The sequence below is a fragment of the Lottia gigantea genome, assembly GCF_000327385.1.
Source record: "Lottia gigantea unplaced genomic scaffold LOTGIsca_25, whole genome shotgun sequence".
NCBI classification, from domain to species: Eukaryota; Metazoa; Mollusca; class Gastropoda; family Lottiidae; genus Lottia; species Lottia gigantea.
Genome location: NW_008708752.1, coordinates 2,125,225 through 2,150,925, shown reverse-complemented (window position 1 = coordinate 2,150,925; position 25,701 = coordinate 2,125,225). Strand labels below are relative to the sequence as shown.

The following is a 25,701-nucleotide window of genomic DNA, read 5'->3' as shown; positions in this document are numbered from 1 at the left end:
ACCCAAGATTCTGGAAACGGTAGACATTCCTTAAATATTAGGAACGTCTCTAGAGATATAAGCTTAGTTGAACATCTTCCTCTTTATAAAATACTGATTTGATTTCAATTCTTAGCCAATAACTGGTGTTGGCATGATTTATCGGTGGATCGATGTATCCGATAGCATAAACTACGGATATTTGGCTATACGACCTTCTTATGGCTCAACTGTCTCCTTTATATTGGAGCTATCTTGTAGGAAACCATAGTCTTCATCTTGGAAAATGCAGTGACTCAAGAGAAAACCATGATTTAGTTGTTCGCTGGAACTCCACAGAACAGGTTTTCTTATTATCATCACGAGGAAAACCTTTCTTCGAAACAATTACAGTAAAAATGTTATTATGTATCAGAGAATACATGGATTCTGCTATATCCGCAATAACAAGATATTTCGATCTTTAGTTTGATCAAGTAGATACTTAAATATATATAGCATAGCATACTGCCCCTTTAAGTATGAGATATCAAAAGAGTTTCGTTGAATTGTACAACAGTCCATCAATAGAGACAATAGACTTGGTTCAGGTCTATGTTGTACTGTTTTTATAAAATGGACCGAAAATGTCACCATTACTTGAATATTGTATATATTACCAGTGCGAAGTAACCTTGATTCTTTTTAAAAGTAAGGTTCCAGATATCGCCAACTCACAGATTCCGCTGAAAATCAGATGTACGATTACCCACAAAGTTTAGAATGAAAATATTTATTCCACAATTAAAATAGATTGTTTCCCGCATATATGCTCGAAGCCCAAAACCGCGAAATTTGGATTCATTATATGAATAAACGCTTAAAAAAAATAAAAAAGAGCATTTAACAAGCAAGTCCTTAGTAAACCCATCTTCACAATGTCAAGCTATTACGAACTTCGTCTTATACCTTGACTCCAATAGCCACCTATCTTGTACAGCGAAATTTGAAATAGCAGCCATTTGATTGGATTATACACAAATATTTTCCGTCTTTATATCAAGAACTCTGATTGGCTGTATTCGCTAGCGCACAATCCTAGGCTAATGAACTCAAGTTGTAGGACAAAGTTTGTAATAGCTTGACATTGTGAAGATGTGCTGAACCTAATAAGAATCCATTTGAATCTTATTTTTACATCAATATATTTTCCATATCAAGTACGGTAGTCTGATAATTGCAACATGTAGAAACTTATTTTAATGATGTTAAATTTTGAAGGAGGGGTCTGCACCAAAACTAGGCCAAACTGTCTAATTAACAATTAGTATACTACGTTTTTAATTAATCCTTATAAAACAAATCCATTTGTTCAGGTAGAGTTACGTTGTTTAACCTAGGGTTTGATGATTTAACCTCGAGTGATGGGTTGTTTAATCTGGGGTTATATGATTAACCTCGAGTCTTGAGTTGTTTTAACCTTGGGAGATCGATCTTGTTAACCTAGGATGATACCTAGGCTGGTGGGGTGTTTTATCTTAGCTTGGTAGGAATTTTAAGCTCGGATCATATGATTTAATCTGCGACGTTTTTAATACTGAAAATTTTGAATACTGCCTCTTTAAGTGACGAGTTGTTTTTGTGATATTAAGCAGAAGTTCTACAAATTGATTGATCTATTGCAAGAATGATCAATTTTTTTGAACTTAGAAATCATTGTGGTTATTCGTTATGAATTTATGAACACTATGAAATCATTATATGCGTCCTGTTTCTATGTAGTCCATTGAATTTCCTTGAGATTATTTTGAAAATAATTGATATGAAGTTTTAACATAAGTGTTGATGATACACAGAGCAAATAATCTTATTTGATCCGTTCAATACATTTACGTAGTATAATGATTGATTATGTATACCCTTTCTCCTTATAATAAGTACTATGACTATATCCAGGTAGTTTCGTCTAAAGCGTTCAAGTGTATGTTCGTGAATTGTCGTTATGTTCTCTACACCTTTGCTTATCAGTTACGGTCTGTACACCATCCAGTGCACTATAATAACTGTGTCTAAAACAATAACCTATGCAGAATTCACTGACATTAGTGCGATTGATTCGAAAGTATTTTGGATTAAAGGAAAGAAAGACGCGGTAGTCGGACTCTTTGGAAATAAAACTGAATCCAGTTTAATTTTTGATGTTTTGATTGGAGGGTTTCAAAATACAAAATCAGGTATAAAACAAACCAAACATGGCTATACAATTAATTCTACCACAAATCCGATGTTTTTATTAGAAGAAAATCGTTTCAAACCATTTTGGATGGAATGGCAAGGAAATACGCTGCATGTCGGTGTTGGTATGGTTCCTGGAGTAGGATCATTAATAATAGTGGGGACAAATTCTGTATTAAGTAACATAGATTATAGATATTTGGCTCTACGAACTTCCAGAGTTTCAACTGTTTCATTCATTTTGGAGCTATCTTGTAGAAAACCATAATTTTCGTAGATTAGAAACAGCAGTGAATTTTAACACAGGATTTAGTGATCCATTTGATGTCCACGTTTCCTTTTCTCTTAGTTGCAATTCTTATCGTGATATATCAGCGATACTGTGTCATATTGCATTTCGGAACACATTTAGAAATTCGAAGAGGTGGTCTTGATCAGATTGGTCGTTTTTATCTGTAGATCTTTATAAATAACAATGGATCTAGAATTGCAAATTGTGAAAGTAACTTCGCCTTCAATCAGAGTACGTTCTCAGCACATCCATCAACCCCATTCGCTTAGCTGGTATGATTCGTGTGGTATCCATTTTTTATTTGACCATTATAACAACTACCAGTATCTTAAAACCTTACATAATATATATTATAAACATAATTTAAAAATTCAAAAAGTTTTTGTGTGATTGTGCAGTAGCAGCTAAGAATGGTATGTACCTTTCTAAATCGAAATCTATTACTTAAGGTCTACAAGGCGGTTAAATCAGTGAGCTGTAAGATGGAATGGTATGACAACGCCAAAGGTCCAGTCCACCAAGATCGTACCTTCGACTACGTCCAGAGATAAGAGTGCAGCATACAACAAACTAGACATTTCTATAATTCAACATACTAACTTGAAATTTCAAGATACTAACTTGAAAATTCAAGATACTAACTTAAAAATTTAAGATACTAACTTGAAAATTCAAGATACTAACTTGAAAATTCAAGATACTAACTTGAAAATTCAAGATACTAACTTGAAAATTCAAGTTACTAACTTGAAAATTCAACATACTAACTTGAAAATTCAACTTAATAAATTCAACATTCAAACTTGAAAATTCAACTTAATAAATTCAACATACTAACTTGAAAATTCAACTTAATAAATTCAACATACTAACTTGAAAATTCAAGATACTAACTTGAAAATTCAAGTAACTAACTTGAAAATTCAAGTAACTAACTTGAAAATTCGAATAATTAACTTGAAAATTCAACATACTAACTTGAAAATTCAAAAACGCGGAAAATTCTGGACATGCATGGATTTGAAGGCTCAAATTTTGACAGTGATCTGCGAACACTATTACAGATTGGCTTAGCTAAAGTCTTCAGTATGATTGGTCAAAACGAATGGCGAAACCGTCATTTTAAAAGTTTTTTTACAAGAATGAATGAAAAGGATCTATCCTTTAAATTGTCTGTTTTTTGGTTACCTCTTAGAATAGATATAAAATTTAAATCTCAAACTTGGTTAATAAGTCAACATAATCAGGTGTCATGACAATAGAATAGAGTCTATATATAAGACAACATGTCTATTAAATTAAATATTAATTGAAACAAGCTTCTATGCACGTTTCAAAATTATTTAGTTTAATGGATTACTTAATTTTTTATAGATTATTTGATTATAGAGGGATTCTGTATAGTTTTGACACTATGAAAGTCCACTGATAAACAAAGTTTAGAATTTTTAATTTTGTGGTCATCCTAAGAGGTAGTATACCTTTAAAGTAAGCTTTTTGCGTAATGTTAACTTAAATATCCATTTGATGCATTCTAAAATTAGAGACTTTGTTCAGCAAATCTGACCGTAAATTGGGAAAGATCAACAGAAGTATCCATCACGTTCACAAGTCATAAATTTTCTTAGAAAAAGGGTAATGACTCATACATTCTTTCATCAAAATGTCATCATTATGCACTTAAGTTTAATCAAAACTATAAGCTTTAATGATCTCACAAGAAATTCAAGTGGGGATTTTGGCTTGTTCAAGAACAATCATATCCTGTCATAAAGAGGCGGGTGGGGGTCGAATCTGAATTCAAAATGTGTTTTCTCTGTGAAGGCGTCATAGTTGCAAGCTTCTACCGAAGCGTTTCAGGGGGTAGTCCTATGATCGGCGCCACAAATGATAATTATTCTAATATTATTTATCGATCGACGTAAAGTCAAAGACTAGGAAGTAAAGATGAGGATACTAAAATATTTAAACGAATTCCAGCTTTTAGTTCTTCTGGGACATCAGTCGGGATGAGCATGTTTCCCTTTCTCCAATCAATGTCACAAAGCTTTTAGTAGTAATATTTACCGTCTTGAGACACCGACTAAGTTAATCGTCTTTTTCACGAACCCAAAGACTCTGGAAACAGTAGACATTCCTTAAATATTAGGAACGTCTCTAGAGATATAAGCTTAGTTGAACATCTTCCTCTTCATAAAATACTGATTTGATTTAAATTCGTGGCTAATAACTGGTGTTTATTTATCGGTGGATTGATGTATCGCGATACGACATGCCAGGTTCTTATCGCGGGTTTGTTTATGATAAATTGTGATTTTTAAGACGGTAAATGGGTTCACAAATTGTTTTTAGTGGCGTTTTACGAGGAGAGGCGGGGAAGGGGTGGGGGGCTGCAAACCCTCCCCCACCTCCCCCCTCACTTTCAATTTTTTTTATCATTTTACATAGTGAAAGAATGACCTAAGACCCCCCCCCCCCTGGAAAATTTTGTGGCCCCTGTTCGAATTAAATTGTTTGAAGCTATTTTTGGGCAGTTGGACGTTAACCACTTCCATAAACTACATTACCTAATATTACAGTTTCAAAATTATAAATTAATTGAAATTTTGAAGATAAAATGTTAATTTTTTTATCTCATTACCACGTATCGTGATACGTATTGTATTCATACGAAACTACGTATGGTTTTTACATGGAAATAACACACACGAACGTGGTAAATTCGACTTAGTAAGCCGAGGAAGAGTTTAAAGCTACATTCATGTGTTATTTTCATGTAAGAATCATACGCTGTTCCGTTTGGTATTGTAATATGATATACTAATAATGCATGGTTATAATAGGTCATTAACAAAGGATGTAATATCACCTACTTCTGTAACTTATAAGGACATTTCACCTACTCATTTCATTTCCTTTTTTCTAGTTTATCTAACGTTATTCTCTTACTTTATTGTCAGTTTCGATGATTTGGATTCTCAGATTTTTAAGTATTTTTTAGATGCTGCCATTTCAAAGTGTTTCAACCTATGAAACTGGAAAGATGTATTAAATATCTATTATCACGATGTCAAAATAATATAATCTGAGCTATGATACTTTATGAAAAATCCTGCTATGAAGAGTGTCATTGTTTTTCTGGACCACCCGTGACGATATCACACCCTTTTATTACGTCCGAGGAACTGCGTGATGATTGAAATGTAAGCTGAAATAAAATACTGATGTCCCAACCAGTTTTACATGAGTTTTAAAAGGATCGTGTTTGTGACTTTCGCTTGAATGGCACCGGATGTATTTGATTTTAAATAAAATATATTTTCTTTCTTTCTTCCTTCCTTTATTCTCGGCTGCCTTCACACGTTTGAGTCTGAATACTTTAAAGGGCCGTTTTCACTAAGATCGTAAATTGAAACATAATCCGTTTAAAAAATTTCAGTTTTAGATTAAACGAAGGATAGAATGAGTACGAATATGAGTATATTTTGTTATGTTCTTGAGTGTGGTAAGCCTTTCTAGAGTTGTAATCATGAACGTAGCTTCGAACACACCTTTTTTGTAACAGTAGTTATGTCTTGGTTACATAATAATTGGTCATTTAAGATTCGTCAATGGTGAGTTTTCGTCATTCTCTGCGTTGTTCACTTCAGTAGAGGCCTTCCAACCGTACAGATGTTCTGTTAACATTTGGACAAATTTCATAGTTAACAGGTATGGTATAATTGCTACGTGGTCTTTATGACCAATTGGTAGATTGCAATTGATCGTTAGAAATATCCGAAAATCAAATCTTCCATACGATTGTCTGTTCATCATTTTTAGGTAATGCAATTATAATTCAAACCGTGAACGAAAAAAAAACCTATACGTAATCCCTACACGTAAAGACCCAACTGTAATCGGGCTCGGTAACAATGCTTGAGTTCGTTATTCAAAAGACGACATAGGCTTTTTCAATGTTCTTAATTCTTTATTTTAGATTCTTAATTCTAAATTCTTAATTTTAAATTGTTATCTATTGTACACTTAATTTGTCATTGGAAATTGATATTTGTACTGAACATTCTTCGATAAACGTTTCCAATTATTGAATTAATAGAATTCTTACCACAAATATCCTCAAATACGAATCTACAAATGCAAAACTCTACCAACAAATGTTCAAATACAAATTTTCAATAACAAATCTCGCTTAACAAATCTTGCGAAACATTTTTCCAAATACATGTCGAATATATTTGAAGCTGTCGCACAGATGTTCTGGTAACATTTGCTACGTGGTCTTTATGACCAGAAGTTGTACTCTGTAAAAACAAGATAAGATAAGAATGAAGAATTGAGAATTAAGAAATAGCAATGAAGAACATTGAATAAAAAGCAATTCCGCCTTCCATAAAAGTCCACCCACACAAAATTGGCTCTGCTCAATACCAAATGACACTATTGGGAAACTACGGAACAATGTTCTGCAAGTAATAAATAAAACTGAAAGAGGAAACCAAACGTATCGAATGATCATTACTAAACATTTGTTCTAACAGAAAAACAGTGGCGAGTCCCACGCTATGATAATTCAGAAACACAATCACAATCTTAAGGTACTTTATGTGCTCGAGCAATGTTTCGGGAATACCTTTGGAAAACATACTGCCAATCTTTGGTCGAGTTTATCAACTTTTCATTTTAGATAGTCCTCCATTCTGGAGGTTTCAACTAAAACAAAAACAAAAATCAAACTGAATAACTATTCTATGCTCAAATCAAACAGTTTTTTGAAATTTATCAATTAATTGCTTCACAGTCGAAAACATCAATGATGTAAGCTTACCGATGCAATATGAATACCATTGCGTTGCTAAATATATACATGCATCTAATTTCCCTTTTGGAGACAAAAACGACTGTGGTTTAACACTTTACAAAATTGAGAAGAGGGATTCCATAAAATGCATGTCATATCCGACAAGAGTTGTGCCCTTATTTGGACTAACCTACTCTGTCAACAGGGCTGTTTGGATTGCATGTGGTAATTAAAACTGTACAGTATTCGGCCATATTTCAACACAACACCCCATTGCATAATGCCTTTCTTTATACAATAACAATAATTAGTGCGCTCCGTTTTAATCACCGTTTTAAATCAAATTCGGGTTGATCAAGTGTATACATAATTATAAATCATAATTTACAATGTTTTTTTATAATAAAACATGTACATACTGCCCCTTTAATATAGATTATTGATGTGTTCCTAAAGGTTATCATGCCCTTCGTCGCTAGAGAAACCCGTCAAAGTATTCATTGAGGTGGAACTCGCAAAGCAAAAATTTGTTTTGAAGAAGAAGATGGTTATCAATTAGAAATGAAATGAGTCAAAATGGAATTTATGGCCTATTTTTATGTACTCATTATCACAAAAAATGTGATTATGAAATCTTTTAATCTCTTAAGGGATTTCATTAACACGATTCAATGCTTTTTCATTTGTTATTTCATTAAATATTGGTTTCAGAAACAATGTACTATCTTATTCACGTCAAGTACAAACTGAGTTAAAAGTTTTCGGATGTTCTACTCGAGCATTGCCACATGTAGCAATTGCGTATTTTCAGAGATCGTTGGAGCTTTCAGAGAGACTAAATCCAGCGATTGATCAGATTCCTTCAGATACAGTCAGTTGTTAGCAGCAGATGGCCAGCTGACATCGTCAGTCGGTGTAATGGAGGAGTTAGGAAAATGGTTTCTACCTCCAGTTGTACCCTCACTTCATTTCTAGCAAATTCAAAAATATGATTTTTATACGTTTTGCCGCAAACTTTGTGTTTGAATGGAACTAAGCAATCCTATTTTTCTCCATTTGAGGTCGCGCTCATGCCCTGCCACATTTTTAATCTCAACTTTGGCGGTTATCCCTTTAAGTCTATCTTCCCCCTAATTCCCCAGTCTCGGAAGGCCAATGACACATTCAACCCCAAACCAGGAGCACAGACTAGAAAAGTTACAGTAAACAGAGTGTTTCGTGTGTTACCTGATAGACATGTTGATATAATCTTTGGACAAATTGAAATCTAAAAGAAGGATTTAATTCTTTGCACCCTGCATGAAACCATGAAACACCTTTTATGGCACAAAAAAGATTTGGACGTAAAACTTCATTTGATTTCCTCATCAAATGAAAGTCCCTTGGGCTTGTAAACTCAAGCGAAGCTGCATTGAAATATTTGTACATCTTCAACTAAGTCTGTACCATTTTGTGTTTTTCAGATTACTATACCATGTCAAACAACATTAATTTACTTCTCCTGTTTACAGTTGTCTTAGTGGGTACAGTGGTAGCAACACAGAGAAGAGCAGTTCCGTTTCCTTGTCAGCCTTGTAATTACTTAGACATACCAATGCGGGAAATCCTAGAATATGCCGAAATTTGTGGAAATTGTGGAAACAGTTTTGGATCTGTATATGAACATTGTTGTATGTGCCATGCCGCATTCAGAAAAACGTGCGAAGCTGTGATGTTCGACAAAAAACGACGATAATCGGATTTTCGACATATTTGGAAAGATTTGGCATCGCATTATACATATAAGTCTAAGAATGAATGTTGTCGATACGTATCCAACACCAATCATTAGCATCAATCCATTTAGATTTTTATTTTCCGACTCATACTAAAAATTGAACATCGCAATTATAAAATACAACATGAAGGAGCACGTAGCTTATATGAATATAATACATGTCTGGTTATTAAAGTTTAACGTACAATTAACTGTACCTATTTACGGTATCTGTGCACTTCCTGGACGATCATTCAAAGCAAAGGCAGTAATGAACTAAAACGGAGAAATTCAGTCAAATTCGGCGTGATCAACGACCAATTGAATTCTCCCCCAACGCCTACCCAACTCAAACTTCAACCACATTCATCTCTATCGACGGCATTGCAGTGTTTATCTGTCCAACTATATGTATTTCTTTGAGCATGACGCCAAAACTCTCTAATGTTGAAGATCCAAACAATATTCACAATATTTCTTAAATATTATTAAAGCTTTCATAACAATTCCTTTTTTAATTGCAGAAAAATCAATAAAGCTTGGATAAGCTATATTATCATCTTGAATTAATTATGCAAAAGTTTGTATAAAACTGATTCACAATGAACATGTAATCGAATAACAGTGTATAGTATTTAATGATGAAAGTTTTAAAATCACTAGATTCCAAACTGAACCATATATTTTCATAATCAATCATTCATGGATATAAGTTTAGCTATCATGAAAATCGAAATGGCATTGATAGCTATAGGATTCCGAAAATGAAACTGACATACACAATCGCAAATGTACATGGGTAGAGAGAAGGACAGGGGTCTTGCTAGCGACAACCACTGCTTTACCGTTCCATCAGTGGACGGAATTTTTTTCGCATTTGCATATTGTTCACCTTGAAATTCAGATTAAGTGAAGTAAAAGCAGAATAACTTTCCAATCTTCATAAAAAATTATGTTAAACAGCACCGTACAAATGTCGTCTATGCCTTTATGCTTATATATAGCCTTGTTGGTTTTATGTAGAACGAAATCTTAAGCTTAATTGGTAAGATTAATTTAGTCACACGGGTCCCAGATTTGTGTCTGGGGTTTCGGACTTTAGCGTTCTTTGAACGTGACCAATAAACAACTAATTGTTATTCATGGAACGCTGTCGTTTTCCTTATTCCTTTTTGTAAACTGATCTGAAATTCTTGACTCTGTTATAATGGCCATAAATACTTCTTCAATAACGACTCTATTGAGAATGAATTAGCATTGCTCAATTGACTTAAGTTAACCTTGACTACTCCAGTTATGATTCTAAGTATATTATTTTTCCTTTTTGTGTGTCGTATGTAGAATGCTGATATTGTAATAAATCTGGTTGTATTTTTCGTAATAAGATTTATTGTTCGATGCCAGATGGGGTTGTTTTCTTGATACACTATGTGATGCGAAGTGCAATCATGGCTTTGGCGTTTCCCAAGGGGCCCCAACGCAGCAAAAATTGAGAGCAAGTTTGTCAAACAACGAAGTAAAAAGGAAATCAATCCGACATGAAATGAAATGGTGTTTTACTTTTTCTGAATGGGCTAATGAAGAGAGACAACGTCATACAGTGCGAGATGAATGAAACTTTGTCATGACAGCTTGGAACGCTTACTCCTTTTAATATGCACCGTCAGTAACACACAAAGTATCGATTTATTCCAAACGATCCGTTGTCCATGGAGCCCTTCTGGCCTGTATCACTGACAGAAGGAGCCTATGTTGAGAAATCCGAAAGTATATTTCGACCTCAATCAGTGGTTGCGCAAGACTCCAGAAACTTGGGGTACAATAGGGGGCAACTGTCGATGCTGAATTCGAAAATGCATACATTTTAATTGAGTACAATCGAGAGTGCAAACCAGTTGTTTAAAAGAGGAGGGGTGGGCGAGCAAACGTCAAACTCGCTGAAAGCAGTAACATATCAATACTACAAGAATCTTTTTTCTTTTAACTTCTGATATCTACAAGATAAGAAGAATTTTTATAGTTTCTGCTTTTTCAGATGGAAGGATGCAACAGGTAAGTTTTGACCCGTACAGGTAGATTGGAGTAATGTCATTGTTCAGGCAATGTTTCCCCCATTGCTCACTGAATGATATTGTTAGCCTTTATGAGCTCAAACAGGGACAGAAAACTATCCAATATCCAAAATTTTTAAATATTTTCTTTGCTTTTAATTCTTCCGACCACTTATTTAAAAGAGGACTTGGGGACTTACATATGTTGTCGTCAAAAAACATACGAAGCTGTGATGATCGGTATAAAACGATCATACTGGAGCTGAAATATTGAATTCAGAAATATTTGGCACCACGTAATAGAATTGGCATTTACTTAGGCCCTGCTGGACATACGTTATTTGAGGTAAACCCGCAGTTCGACACCATAATCCACAATGTCAACTAGGATAAAATTATAAGCAACTTATGACGTTGCCGAATTGCTTACCAATAGCACCATCAACATTTACATTCGATAGGATGTAAATAACCCATTGATGAATCGTTTGACACATTTGAATAACCTACATTTTCAACCAACGCCATGACCCTTCAAATATAATAGACATGTTTGATAGATGGCACTGTCGCCTTCTCCAAGTAAATTGCTTAATACAATGGTAATAACTTCTTGATAACGATGCCAACAAAAATATTCAGTTATATGTTAAAATTACAGTGTAAAGACAATTTGTAATGGTAATAGATTAGTCCTCATAGATCATTCATAAATATCTTGACCATCCCACGTAACTGATACATGGACATTTATGACCGATGAACTACGGTTAAATTTTATGTTATGTCTTAACAAAAGCTAGAAATGGCATCGCTTAATCTGCAATTTTTTACAAGATCTTTATCTTAAAGGGCGTTACCTACAACAATAGCACTATCTGTTCTTTATATTCGTTGTTTAAACAGGGCTGGTCTTAACAAAGGCAGCAAAGGACATAGCTTAATCTCACAAGATCTGTAGCTTTAAGAGCGCTGTATACACTGATAGCAATTAAATTTGCTCTTTATGATTCGTCGTAGATCTGTATGTAAATGGTACGTACATCAAACGTTTCTAGTCCGACGCCTTGGTTAAAGAAGTAAAATACATAAATAAGCGAGCTCTGCAAACTAGATTTAATCTCATTCTCGCACTCCCATTATTGTCCTGGGCGTTTAAAAGACGGATTGTAGTGCAGCGTTAGAGCGTTAGAATTTAACGTTATCCGTGAGGTTACGTCTAACTTAATGACGGGTGTGCGTTCTTCTCTCAGTCGGCGTGTAAAACAAATTCACATTCCATATCAATGAGACATACAGTTCAATATACACATACAAATACTTATACTTATAATAAAAATTATTTACAGATTTGATAATTATAATTTTTTTCGAGAATTTAATCCGAGGTTATATATTATACATAACTTAGACATCATGGATCTTTGACCCTAAACATAATGATTCGAAGATTAAACCACTAAAGAATCGTAAATCTTAAAATTACTGACAACAGTATATGACTACAGAAACAATTATTTGTGACAGTGCTGGCCTTCCATAAATAATAAAATATTACCATAATGGCATTGCTTTTCGAGTTCGCTACCGGCAAACTAAATAAATAGCCGGCACTTAGGGTCGACTCACGCTACCTGACAACGGCTTTTCTTTGTTATGTTCTTTCTGAACCCCGTGACCACAAAGCCATTTGACCACAGACTAGGGCCCGATTTGGTTTTTTGAATAACGGTTAGTTATTGGTTTTCCCCCAATCGGAGACAAAGAAAGTTAGAAAAATAAATGCTGCCTGGCAAATCGTTAATAAAAGAAATAACGAGCTTCCGAAACAAAAAGAAGTGTAAACATAATCACCAACTGTTTTTTGTACATATTATATGTTCACAGAAAAAATGTATTAATGACTTGATAAATTTTTGATATTTTTAAAAGTTATTTCACAATACTAATGATAAGTTACATATATTTCAATACTTTTCTTTAGTGACGAAAACAGATGCTAACATTGTTACGCCGTACAATGGATTTTTCTAATTTCCTTGCTGGTAAAAATATTGTGTTTTTCCTTGTCTTTCATTTTAAATACAGGATTTGTCGATCAATATACAGACAGACCACGAGGCTAAAAACAATAAAAAGTAGATTCATTTGTTTATAATTATTGGAAAAAGAATATTGAGAATACAATAGAAAGGGGTGGACTTATAAAAGAAAACAAACTCGATAAACCAATGAATAAACAAAACAAGGGATGAACTAATATAAAAACAATTAAAGAAGATTCGATGCGCGAAGAAAAGAGAGTGCTACTAAAAAGGGGTGGATTAAAGGGACTAATAAAAGAGATACCACCCAAAGAGAATGGCAAATAAAAGAGGTACAAATCAATGAAGAGGTACCACTCAGGACTAATAAAAAGGTACCACTCAAAGAGAAAGGCAAATAAAAGAGGTACAAATCAAAGGGATGGACTAATAAAAGAGGTACCACAAAAAGGGATTAGTTAATAAAAGAGGTACCACTCAAGGGGGTGGACTAATAAAAGGGGTACGACTCAAAGGACTAATAAAAGAGATACCACTCAAAGGGAAAGGCAAATAAAAGAGGTACATATCAAAGGGATAATCTAATAAAAGAGGTACCACGAAAAGGGGATTAATTAATAAAAGAAAGGATCAAAGGGGTGGATTAATAGAAGAGGTATCTCTCAAAAAGATGGACTATGAACGAAAAAAGGAGGGTACCACTCTAGTATGAACTAAATAAAGGGGCTCCCTCAAAGAGATGACTTATGGACCACTCTAAGGGATTAGTTTTAGTGGAATTGCAAGAACTACAGACGTCTGATTGAAAATCGGAATGGTGCAAATCGATGCTATCAGTGTTCCGATATACATACAATCTGTTTACAATCCCTTTAAGGCACCTCCTTTAAAACATTACTTTCCTCGATGATGGTGATTTAATGTTTCAATGTCAGGCAATAAATAATAGAAATGTCTGGAGTGAAGAAGTCAAATATTTAATATCAATTATTGGTAATAGGTCCACTGGCAGCTCCATCAATTCTAGATTGAAGATCTAGTATAATAATACAGTTTTTATGTCAACAATTTATTGGAAATCAACTATATATTATAACAAGGTCAGAGATTTAAACATTAATTTGAAAGATTTCCAGTTCCAGTCGCAGACTATAACCTTGTATAACTAGACAACTATTATCTTAAACATACCGCCTTCGTATTTTCGTCAGTTAAAAGAAAATCAGTTTCAAAAACTATTAAATTCCTTATACCAGCCTGAAACCTGCACGATTTTTGTCAGCACAATCACATGCACTTTGGGGTGGCACCGTCACCGTGCCACGGGTGGTGGGTGTGAAGAGATTGCGGGTAGTGTTTACTTTGGCAGAGGGAATTTTTTGACAAATTTGGTACGAAATTTTACCATATGTGCGTGTCACTGACGCAATCTCAATCACAAAGACTGCTGCGTGTTCACTGCTAGTGAAAGCATAAAAGCATAGACCGTCGCCCCCAAGAAATTTTTGTGGCCACGAACCGAAAGTTTGGTCTAAATTTAATTAGACCGCCCGTTAATTCCACGTCAAACATATATATCATTCAGAAATCTCTAACTGATGTTCAAAAAATATCGACTTCATGCAAAATTAAAAATCTGTAAGGTTTTTTTTGGTCTCTTGATAATACAGGCTACTGAATTTGAGTTGGTGTTCATAGGACATGAATATTCAAACGTTTTGGTGTTGTTATTTTTTTCATTCCATGTGGATTTGACAATATATTTTTGAAATATTACTTAGAATAGTAATAATATTTTATTCTATAAATGTGAATATTATTACCATTAATAGATAAGTACAAAAATGTATTTAGTTTTTTTATGAGTTAATTTCTATGATGGTACTATTGAATTAAATCTATATCAAATCTTAAGTATAAATATGTATATACTCCATACTGTTTTCAATGAATATTGCTCAATAACTATCACTAACAATCAGCTAAGCTCATCAGTAATAGTGTTCACAGCTCACCAACGAAAATTAGAATTATCCACGTTTGAAAGTTAAATTGATGACTTGGATATATTGAAAGATAGTTTGACAGGCAAGGTAATATACGCCCACTGGCAGCTTTGATTTTAAAGAAAAATACAGTAACAATTACCAGTAAGAAATATTCAAATTTCTGGCATACACTTCTTTTGAACTTTTTGGGGTGATACTGAATGGTATTACCATGTTTTGTCTAAATCAGGCAAGAATCGAGCCTTTAAGTGTTACGAGCTAAAAAATGAATGCGTCTTCAAAATTGAGGTCAATAACTCATAGTTTTAAATCAAAGTTAATCCCATGGGTGATTATAAACAATTTCACAAAGTTTCGTCAAATTCCGTCAATAATTTTTAAACGCGTTTTCAAGATTAAAGGCAATAATTATAATATATTTTTCGATTTTTCTAATTTTCAGTAGGGTTCATCCTTGGGTGATTACAACCTCTCACACAAATTTTCATCAGAAGCCGGCAAGAATCGTGCCTTTAAATAGTGTTAACTAGCTAAAAATTGAATTATTTTCAAGAACAAGGTCAATAATTCCTTTTAACACTTTTGATTTTCAGAAAAAAAGTTTGAGTTCACCCATGGACAATTTCACCAAATTTCGTCAAAACCTGTCGAAAATTGAAATTTGTACGCGTTTTCAAGGACAAGGAAAATAACTCATACTAAATATTTTTCGATTCTCCTGGTTTTCAAAATGGTTCATCCTTGGACGATTGTGCCTCGTAGAGTGTTTACGAGCTAAAAATTGAACGCGTTTTCAAGAACAAGGGCAATAACTCATACTAAATATTTTTCGATTCTTCTGGTTTTCAAAAGTGTTAGATAACAAACACGCACACCTAGTTTCATCAAAATTGATGTATTCCAATGCTGAAATCGACATTCCCTACTTGTGACCTAGGCCAGTGCTTCTATAAGAGAGTTTCTCTTATAAAACCTTATACCAGTTAAAAATAACCACTCTGTTGTTTGCCGAGACAAACAGACCACAATAAATGAAACTCATACAGTTTGTGGTCAAAGGGAGACAGTATCGCATTAGTGTGGTCTGTAGATAAAAAAAATATGCGGTCGTTTGAATGTAGCTTATGATGCATTGTGCTTATAAATCTTCACAGAAGTGTCGTGTGCAGAATTATTAGGCTACTGTCCTCAACAAACGTTAGATTGTTCACCGACCCAACAGGGAACGTGTGTCGGATTTAGACCGTTGCAACACAGGTTAGTTTTACTGATACATGTAGAAGAAAATGTGTTTTTGTTTCAGTCTAGTTATATCAAGGTTCTTAAATCAAATGTCAGTAATTACTGAATAATGGTAAAAATTTCATGGATTTCAAAGGATTAATTTTCTGCAAAAATCATAAAAATTCAAGATATTATGTTTTGTCAAAATATCTTTGCAAAATGATAACCAGATGTCAATGATAAAAATGATTTTGGTAACTAGGCTAATACTGAATTAATTTTTAACAGAAATAACATAGCTTTGTCCTTTTTAAGGGGGTAGTCTGTACAAATTCTGAAATATTTATATTCGAAATGAAATGAAATGAATGGAGTTTTACGTCCTACTTTTCTGCACCATGTGGGATAATGAAGACGGGCAACGCCATGCAGGGTGCAGTGAGGGAAATTTTTTCATGACAGCGGCATTAGCCTGCTCTTTTTCGATTTCCAACTGTCGAGGGATCTTTAATGTGCACAGCCTGTAATACACGGGGCCTCTGTTTATTGTCCCATCCGAACGACTAAACGCTTTTTCCATGTCAGCCCCTCTTATCTGCTTTGCTGACAGTTGGAAACCTGGTTGAAAAATCCAAAGGTATTACATGACATAGATAAAACAGAAGGTATTTTCATTTTATTTAGCACTTAAAAAGTCACACATAATATAATTTGATTTACTTATACTTTCCATCCCATTTAAAATCAAATGGACTAATCCAAGTTTTACAACCAAGATAATTTTTTCGGATGCTGTCTTTAAAACTAAAAGGATTAATATTGTTCTCTTCAATATATTTTTCTTTTTCAGCTTCTCGTTCTAGAATTTCGTGGCTAACTACTCTAGCTTGAAAAGGCAAACTGGCAGCAGCCTGTTTTAAAATATGATTCACTTCGTCAATGTCTGTGACTCCACCTACTTCCATGATGATTCGTTGAGCCTTTACTGGGTACACATAATGATCGATGGGAGATTTTCCACCCCCCATTCTCTGACCAAGGCCTTTCTTCCCAACAGCCTTCCAGGGCGTTTCTACTCTCCATATAGCAAACATTCTAGTATCTCTCATCCCTCTTACAATACTCATTCTTATCATTTCCAAATGCCCCCATCTCATTTTTCCACCACAAGTAGCCTGTAATAACAATGTAGATAGATTTAGATATGAAATACAATGTTCAACATCCTATATTTGAACCTGATTGAGCTAGTGTTATAAAAGAAGGGTCCTCGACAACTTTCATTCTTGGTGTGAATTATACATCAAAATAGTACTTTTTTTGTCTCAATCAATATGCACTTAATTACTTTATTGCTCTAAAGAGTCAACATAACAAAAGCCTTTGGATTTGTGCTCACTGGAAGAAAAGTTCATTATCCACTGCCTTTATTTCAAAATGAAGAATACCTGAATGCCATATTCACCGTATTGTAACTTATTGTGTATTAATTCTGGTCCTCTCATGTCACGTAATCTTTTCATAAATTTCATAGGTGGATCTTGATTTTGTCCACTGAAATATGGTGATCGATCAATAACTTTCAACTTTCTTTTCTCTGGAAATTCTACATCTGAAAACACATCAAAATGTACAATAAAACTCAAGAATTACAAAAAAACATTTTTTTAGGACAATCAATTTTTATAAACATTAAGCACATACCATAGTTGAAAAATAATTGAAAATAATTTCATTCTGAACACACTTTGGTTTGCTGAGAGAAAAGGTTGAAAGGTAACAGGTTATCCTACATGTTTGTTTGGAGTTGTTTGTTAAGTCAGTGCTTTGAGCATAGGCCTAGTTTTGGATCAAGCTCTATACCAAGAAACAAATATCGAAAAAGAAATTGACTTCTAGAAGAAATTTAAGTTAGGCCTAAGCTACTACTTACCATCTACACTTGGGGGCTTTTTCCAATTCATCACTGATACAACCTGGTTATAAGATATATTATCTGAAAAAGTTTAGAAAGTTAGTTTGAGACAATGGTATCTCAGACAAGCACATGTACTTTCAAAAGCTACAAAGTAAGCCTGAAAGACAAACTCAAAGCATTTCCTAAGGGAATGCTGATGTAAAACAAAGCTCCCCACCCCATCCTCACTCACAATACCATCTACCAAGATTTCAGTCAGTCGGCATACATCCATCATGAAGTTGATCTGATATTTCACGCTATCTTTGGAATAATACGAATTGGTTATCATAAGCCTACCTATTTTGCACAACTGCTTTAATTTGGATGTATTCATGATAAAAGGACTAAATTTTGCAGCAAACATTTTATTTTTTATTTTTCTATTTCACTGAGTGGTTATTTCTATCTTTAAATTGGAGAGCACACGATAAGGGAAGCAACAGGTGTCTTTTTCTCGGACAACAAATACATTATTGTTTTAAGGATTATAGATTCTCGCTTTGTTGCGTAAAAAACAATATTATAGCCCTGTAAAGATTTCCACCTGCCGATGGATCTTGATCATGTACAGTCTGTAAAATGCGAGACCGGTTTGAAAAATACTATCCGTTTGGGCTTAAACCTCAATAACCCGGATAAGTGAGCTTTTAAGAATCTTTTTAATAGTGGTCTGATATTTAAAAATGCATTTTTTAAATTATAGTTGCCTCCCATCTTCCAGAAATATTGGCGATGCAATCGATCAAGGAGACAGGGTATGGTGTAAGTCCATTTTAGGAGAATAACATTTAGTTATAATTTTGTCGAAAGTAGTGTGATTATTTGCACCCATAGCTTTATTTTTTAAAATCTTTCGGCTCATTGGTTATGATCATAGCACCTGCAAAAGAACAAGATTGGACTTCTACATCGGTTTATTCATTTTTCATCCATTGAAAACAAGCTTAAAGGGAATTTAGTACACTTCAAAGTCATAGAAGATTTTCTATCGAACTTCATAAACATTGAATACACTGCTTTATATACTAATGACAATTTCAGGTTTTTAGATTTTTGCTCGTTGATACATTATTTGCACTCTTAGACAATGATATGAATAAGATAAAATGCTTACCATATAAGGCATCACACGTAAAAGAAATATGAATTTATGTTATTCAAAAAATGCTAATGATATCAACTAAGGCGATGACGTAATAATGCTGCCATAAATTTTGATTAAGTCAAGTCTCAAGTGGAGAAGGAGACAATGTGGGAAATTAACGACATATTTGTCGCGGGAACCTCCTCATTTCAAGAGTTCTGGTGTCACAGAGTCTGGGTTACCTGCCCTTTGATTACTTGCCAATAAAGATCTATAAGAAAATGGTTGATTTTAGGTGTCGACACGAGGGTTATATATATTAATCTTGCCGATAAATTTATAACGGTGTGGACCAAATTAAAGTGTTTATCTCATTTCATTTTTTTGTCAATTTCTATGACAACCAACAAACACCTGGACCTAGAATATAGATTGTTATCATGGATCCATTGATCGATTGGCTCCGATCTAATTAAAATTAGATTAGAATTTTGTTCTTTTTTTTTCTGATATTTTCGTCTTCATCGTAATCTGGCAAGTTTTCTGCTTTTTTTATAACCAAACAAAGCGTGGTATGGCCCGTTTCTTGATAACAATGTTGCGAATGCCGATAAGGTTGTTATGCCATATTATTTTATTTTGAGTTTCGCTATTCCACAAATCGTCATTGTTTTTTGACCTGTTTGTAAAATCAAATAGCCGCCACCGGATTATTCATAATTCTACCAACATCATAAAGATAATATTAGGCCACTTGAAAGCTCTCCAGTTTTGAAGTTGGGTTTAGTGTAATCACTCTCACTAATGTAAGGCTGTTTCACAAGTTTTGTTAGAAGTGGTAGATAAGGCAAATCATAAAGAAGCTCGTTAATTGACTCTGTCTCGTCTGTGACGCTAACAAAATAATCATAACCAAATCAATCATATTGGTCCCTTTGAATTGGTCAAATTTTCTTCATGTCATAATGAAAACCCTATACATGCCTTGGGTGTGAGCGTATAACTACTGTACTATATACGTAAGCGGAGGAGTCAATTTGTTTTATCTTCACAATAGTCAAGATATTACGAACTTTATTTTATACCTTAACTACAATAGGTACTATTCTTACAAAAGTTTGTAAATGCAGTAATTTAATTGGATTGTATGCTTGTATACAGTCAACCAGAGCCCTCGACAGAAAGTTTCTTAAAAACAACCATTACAGTCTTTCTGTCGAGGGCTCTGTTTGGCTGTGTACCCTGCATCCAATCAAATCGCCGAATTCCGTACAAGAGCAGTGGGTATTGTATTCAAGGTTAAAAACTAAGTTACAGTTGTGAATAAATTCTTTTAATAGGAGAGTAGAGTAGGATTGGGATATCCTTGCCTGAAACAAATTCTTTTGTCAAGGGATGCCGGAAACAGTGTTTTACCATTCGATGGCATTTGTGCACATGCCATCACAATTTTAACAAATTAAACAGAAACTGACTTTTTTATTCTTAGGTTAGGAAATCCGATTACCATTTAAAGTGCAAAAAATACACGAAAAGCTGAATATTTATGACCGTATTGGCGACACCTTTACGCTCATTTTTTGTCACCTTACAATATTAAAGTCTTTTTGGCCAAATTTATGAGCAGTGTATATTTTTTATCCAACTGATGAATAGATTTGACACCTTTTTAATCCCTTCCGCTACATTAAAATGATCTTTTTCGCTCTTTACGATTGTTTACGTTGATGGTTGTCACATGTCGATCTTTTCCACCTTATATAGCCTTTTTGTACTGTAATACCCCAGTTGGATTGAAATCTGGCTTGGGGTTTACCTACAAATCAAGCTTAGCAAACTAAATCATCTTCGCCTTATTTTTAAGGAAACCCGTTTTTTATGAGTATATTTAACTGTAGACGAACCGGTCGTTGGTATTTTCATTAAGAAGTGATACAGATAGTTGTATTGAAAGTAAGCTGGTAATGCAAATATTTATTCGTTACACCAATCGTTATGTAAGAGTAAGTGGTATACTTACAATCAGTATCCTTTTCACTATACCTTTCAACACGCCTCAACCTATTACGTTACCTAGCCTACCATGTTTTACTGTAGGCAAATGTATATATTATTACCGAGCAAAGCCATTTGCTTCATTCATTGATACAGCATAGGTGAAACTGTAAAACTGTCTATCAGTATAGGGAATCCCTCTCGTGGAAAAATGTCTTTTTTTTTATTTCTACCCATTTTAGTAATTTTTTTGACCACCCCTCTCCATCCGGGCACCGAAAGCAATTTCCCACATTGCACATTGCATGAGGTTGGGCGTTTTATTAACCAAATCAGGAGCAGGAAAGAAAGGATGTATGACCTCACTAAAAATTAAAACCATGTCATGGAAAAAAATACGGTTTCATATCATTTTGACAAATACAAATCCGACAATAAAAGCCATGGCGGTTTCTTCTGAACAAATCCTGTGCCAGGATTTTAGCTAGACGTCGTCAAGAGGTGGGACCTGATGTCTGAACCCCCTACTGTTATTTACTGATGATATCTTGTGTTAGAAATCTTTCTGATATAAACTGATCAGAGTGATAAAGCATGCTAAGAGTTAATGTGGTGGGTTAGTTCAAGTAGATTTATTTATATTATCGATGGGAAAGTGTTGGAATAATTTTTTTGTCATCTTCGGGTACCAGAAATATGCTAGAGTTGTGTTCTATAATCATTAGTGCCCGTAGTTACAGGAGGTGGCATCCGAAAAAAATGATTTGCCCCCTAAACATTCTGTCAACCGACCAATTCCATTACTACAACTAAACACCATACACCATTACTTCTCTGGATAAATTACTTGCTTCTCGGAACAATCAAATCTGGCTATACGGGACTGAGAACAACGGACGCCGAACAGAAAATCGGAATTGCACATAATATGGAAGTTTTAAGTGTTGTCCATACATACACGAGTTCACAAGTTATCCTCTGAACTCTTTAATTTCGTATTTATGCCGTTTTCATTTGCTCAATTCAGAGCAGAACGTAAACTCCATGTCATTACTTTTTCGAAAATCAATGTCGAATTAAGCCTTAAAGCCGAATAATTAATTACCTAATCGTAATCTGTACGTAAATGTTTAACGAAGATGACTCATTATACAGGTATCACATACTGCCTTAAGTATTATCATGACAGGCAATCTGCATGTGACACTAAACGTGGTTTTCCTCTTTTTAAAATGTGCGAGATGGCAACTACCTACTCTACCTTGTCACTCGTATGCAAACATTAACCCTCGCCAACTCGCCCTTAAGGTGTCCGATTTCGGTTTACCGAGCTGTTATTGTGCCTCGTGGCGACTTGAGACATTGATTTTTCATTAATAATATTCCAGGTTGTCAATTTCTGTGACGGATTGATCGTTATCATCTCTATATCTAACTTTCATCGTCCGCCATATTGTCGCGGCCATGTTTACCGAGAATTCACGAGGCGTAATATGATCACATTAAAACAGGTGCCCTGTCACTGGTTTATTTGCCAACTAATTAATTATCAGGAAATATTTGAGGCAAGACAAAGGTGAACAGGAAATAGTTGATTTGTTGCGTTGAATAAATCTTTTAATACCATAAAAGGCTTTGAAAACGTTAAAAGAGTTTACCTACTGATTCTCCGTGATTCAAATATAACCATAATGCAAAATTTTGAAATTGTTTTCAAAATTTAAGAAAAGACGCAATGAATATAAAATAATCGAAACAATGAAAGAATATACCTAGCTATACTCAAATCACATCAAATCAGCTTCAAGATAACTGAAAGCCAAAATGAAATTCAATCGGAATCCAAAATAGTAGATAAGTAGGCTACACTTTCGGACTATATTGTACACAATATCTCAAAGCATAATTCCTAAACATTTTTTACTGCTCATATACCAATGGATACCACCGAGTTTCAATGCAGCTCAAATTGCATTATTCCTTCGAAAATAAATCAAACTAGGAATTTCTTTCCTATTTCTATAGATGATTTTTCTACATAATATCTCAGTGTCCCAAGAAAAGACGACTCGTCTTTTTAACTTTCAAACGCGGATAATTCTGGACATGCATGGATTTCAAGGCTCAAATTTCAACGGTGAGCTGTGAACACTATTACTGATTAGTAAAACAAAACTCTTCCTTTAATTGGTACAATGCTCAAAGCAGCTTTGATACAGTATGTATACCCCTAGATGTGTGAAACAGCACAAGCAATATAATAAGGCCCAGATAGATCCCACAGTTTGTATGATGGACAAGGTGTTGTATAGAGTAAACAATAGATATAGTGTTATTAATAAAGGTGTCAGAGAATGATGTATATTATTGTATTTATGACATTATATTATGTTGTTTTCACCTCTAATCATCCGCCTGTAGGTTGTCTGGGATCAATACGCGTGTTTGCTTTGTTCTAGAATAATTTCTAATACCTTTGCGAAGCATCACCTGTCGCTTTCTTGTTCTAGTTACAGACCTACTGGTTTTGATCATCTTCATAATGTCAAACTATTAAGTCTTATACTTTGACTGTAATAGCCATCTTTCTTGTGTCTTGAGTTTGTAAACGTAGCAAGCGAATACAGTATTCCCCCATGTGTACAATCCATTCATTTCGGTGCATTCAGTGAAACTAGAAAAGTAGCTATTGCAGTCAAGGTTAAAGACAAAGTTTTGTTGGGCTAGTTAGAAGACAAATCTGACCCTACCCTGTTCCTCACAGTAAGGGAATTGCTTCAGATCAATACCTGGTCATGTCGTGATGGACTCAATAATGGTTTAGTTTTGTACAGATACCAATAGTAACCAAAATTGGCTTCTCTCAAGATAAAAACACAAGTAAAACTTGATCGAAATAAACTCCCATGTCTGGCCCAAAAAGTCAGAAACTAGGTTCGATGTAGGTGCTATGGTTAGAAGTGATATCTTTGAATTTCTTTGATATTGTTTGTGGTGTGTGGTTTAGTTGATCAGAGTTGACCAGCTTTAAAGATGATAGAATTATAAGAATGACCTACATCAAGACGTTTCATCGTCTAAAATCTTTGGTTATTAAAAAGCTATGAGATTCTATTTGTGCGAAATCAAATGATGCAGATAGGCAGGGCCAACATAGAAAATTTTTGACAGACTGGACAAGCTAATTATCTCTAGACCTTTTGAAAACGAGGATGATGATACTATACAGGCACTATTTTCACACTGAGTGCCGTTTTCAAATTTTCAGGAATTGAAAAGAGGGACTCAGTTCAAATCCAAATAAAATACTCTTCCTCGCCACTAAGAAGTTTATAATATCATAGCATATTGTGGTTAGAATCATGTATAAATCACAGTTACACCTGTTTGTATGCTAACATGTGGTGGTTAAGAAGTACATTGTCCATAATGTCCACTCATATTGACCATCATATATCAATATTTCCTACTTCTCACTTGTTATACGACCACTACTCAGTTCATACACCACAATATAAATATCAAGTTTTATTTGAGCTTCAAGTACTCTTACAGTTTTCATTGTCACGCTCGTCATGACAGTCGACAGATCGCCCTATCTTTCAAATCAGAGTCCGTTTGGCGTCTGGATATGTTTTCACTCCCATCTAATATAAGGCTTTCAAGACGTAACCCTAATCCAGCGAAACACTCGAGAATTCCATTTGCTAGAATCGCTTAAAGTGATTTGGAGTGGGCTAGAGTGAAAGATGTCACGCCCGACTCGACTCCTAATATTGACTTTCTGATGGATTCACTCGACTCTCAGGGAAAGTTTATATCGTTAAAGTATTTTATTGGCTTTTAAAACAAAGAGTGATTTTCAAACCGTGTGACAGATGGCACAGTACTACCAAGAATGATAATTTGAGGATAATCTTGTAGTTTTTAAGACTGCTTACTAATTTGAAGATTTGTCATGCTACTTGCAGTTCAAAATAAGAAATTTACCTACTTCACGTTCAGACTTCTGGGATATTTCATTATATTGCCAGTCCATTTTTAGCTATGTTCTTTTGAAGCAAAATTTTGTCAAATGGTAGATGCCTTGCCTGCGTAGGCAAACATATATCTGAATTTTCTTTTTTTTTTGTAACAACTTAATTTTTTTTTAATTTGATTTTAAGCATTTTCTTTACAGCAGTGCTGTTAATTTTAAAGTTGGTTGCCCATAATTAACGTTTTCTCAATCTACGTCCGTCATTAGTGCACATAATCAAAACTAAAACCTAACACCATAGTACCTGTACCT

The 25,701-nt window shown here is 34.3% G+C and overlaps 2 protein-coding genes across 2 annotated transcripts; both read right to left on the bottom strand.

Moving 5' to 3' along the window:
* Positions 1-3,127: 3,127 nt before the first annotated feature.
* Positions 3,128-3,481, bottom strand: LOTGIDRAFT_117001 (hypothetical protein; the record flags this gene model as incomplete). Its single annotated transcript, XM_009055709.1, has 2 exons — positions 3,128-3,252; positions 3,337-3,481. Coding segments are annotated over 2 exons (270 nt in total), but the record flags the coding sequence as incomplete, so codon positions are not given.
* Positions 3,482-17,027: 13,546 nt separating this feature from the next.
* LOTGIDRAFT_150117 (hypothetical protein) lies at positions 17,028-18,726 on the bottom strand. The gene is made up of 4 exons (XM_009055708.1): positions 18,629-18,726; positions 18,305-18,367; positions 17,820-17,983; positions 17,028-17,546 (listed from the first exon to the last, which is right to left on the bottom strand). Exons 1-4 carry the CDS (start codon positions 18,693-18,695, stop codon positions 17,088-17,090), a joined length of 753 nt encoding a protein of 250 aa, XP_009053956.1. The 5' UTR covers positions 18,696-18,726; the 3' UTR covers positions 17,028-17,087.
* Between the last annotated feature and the right edge of the window lie 6,975 nt (positions 18,727-25,701).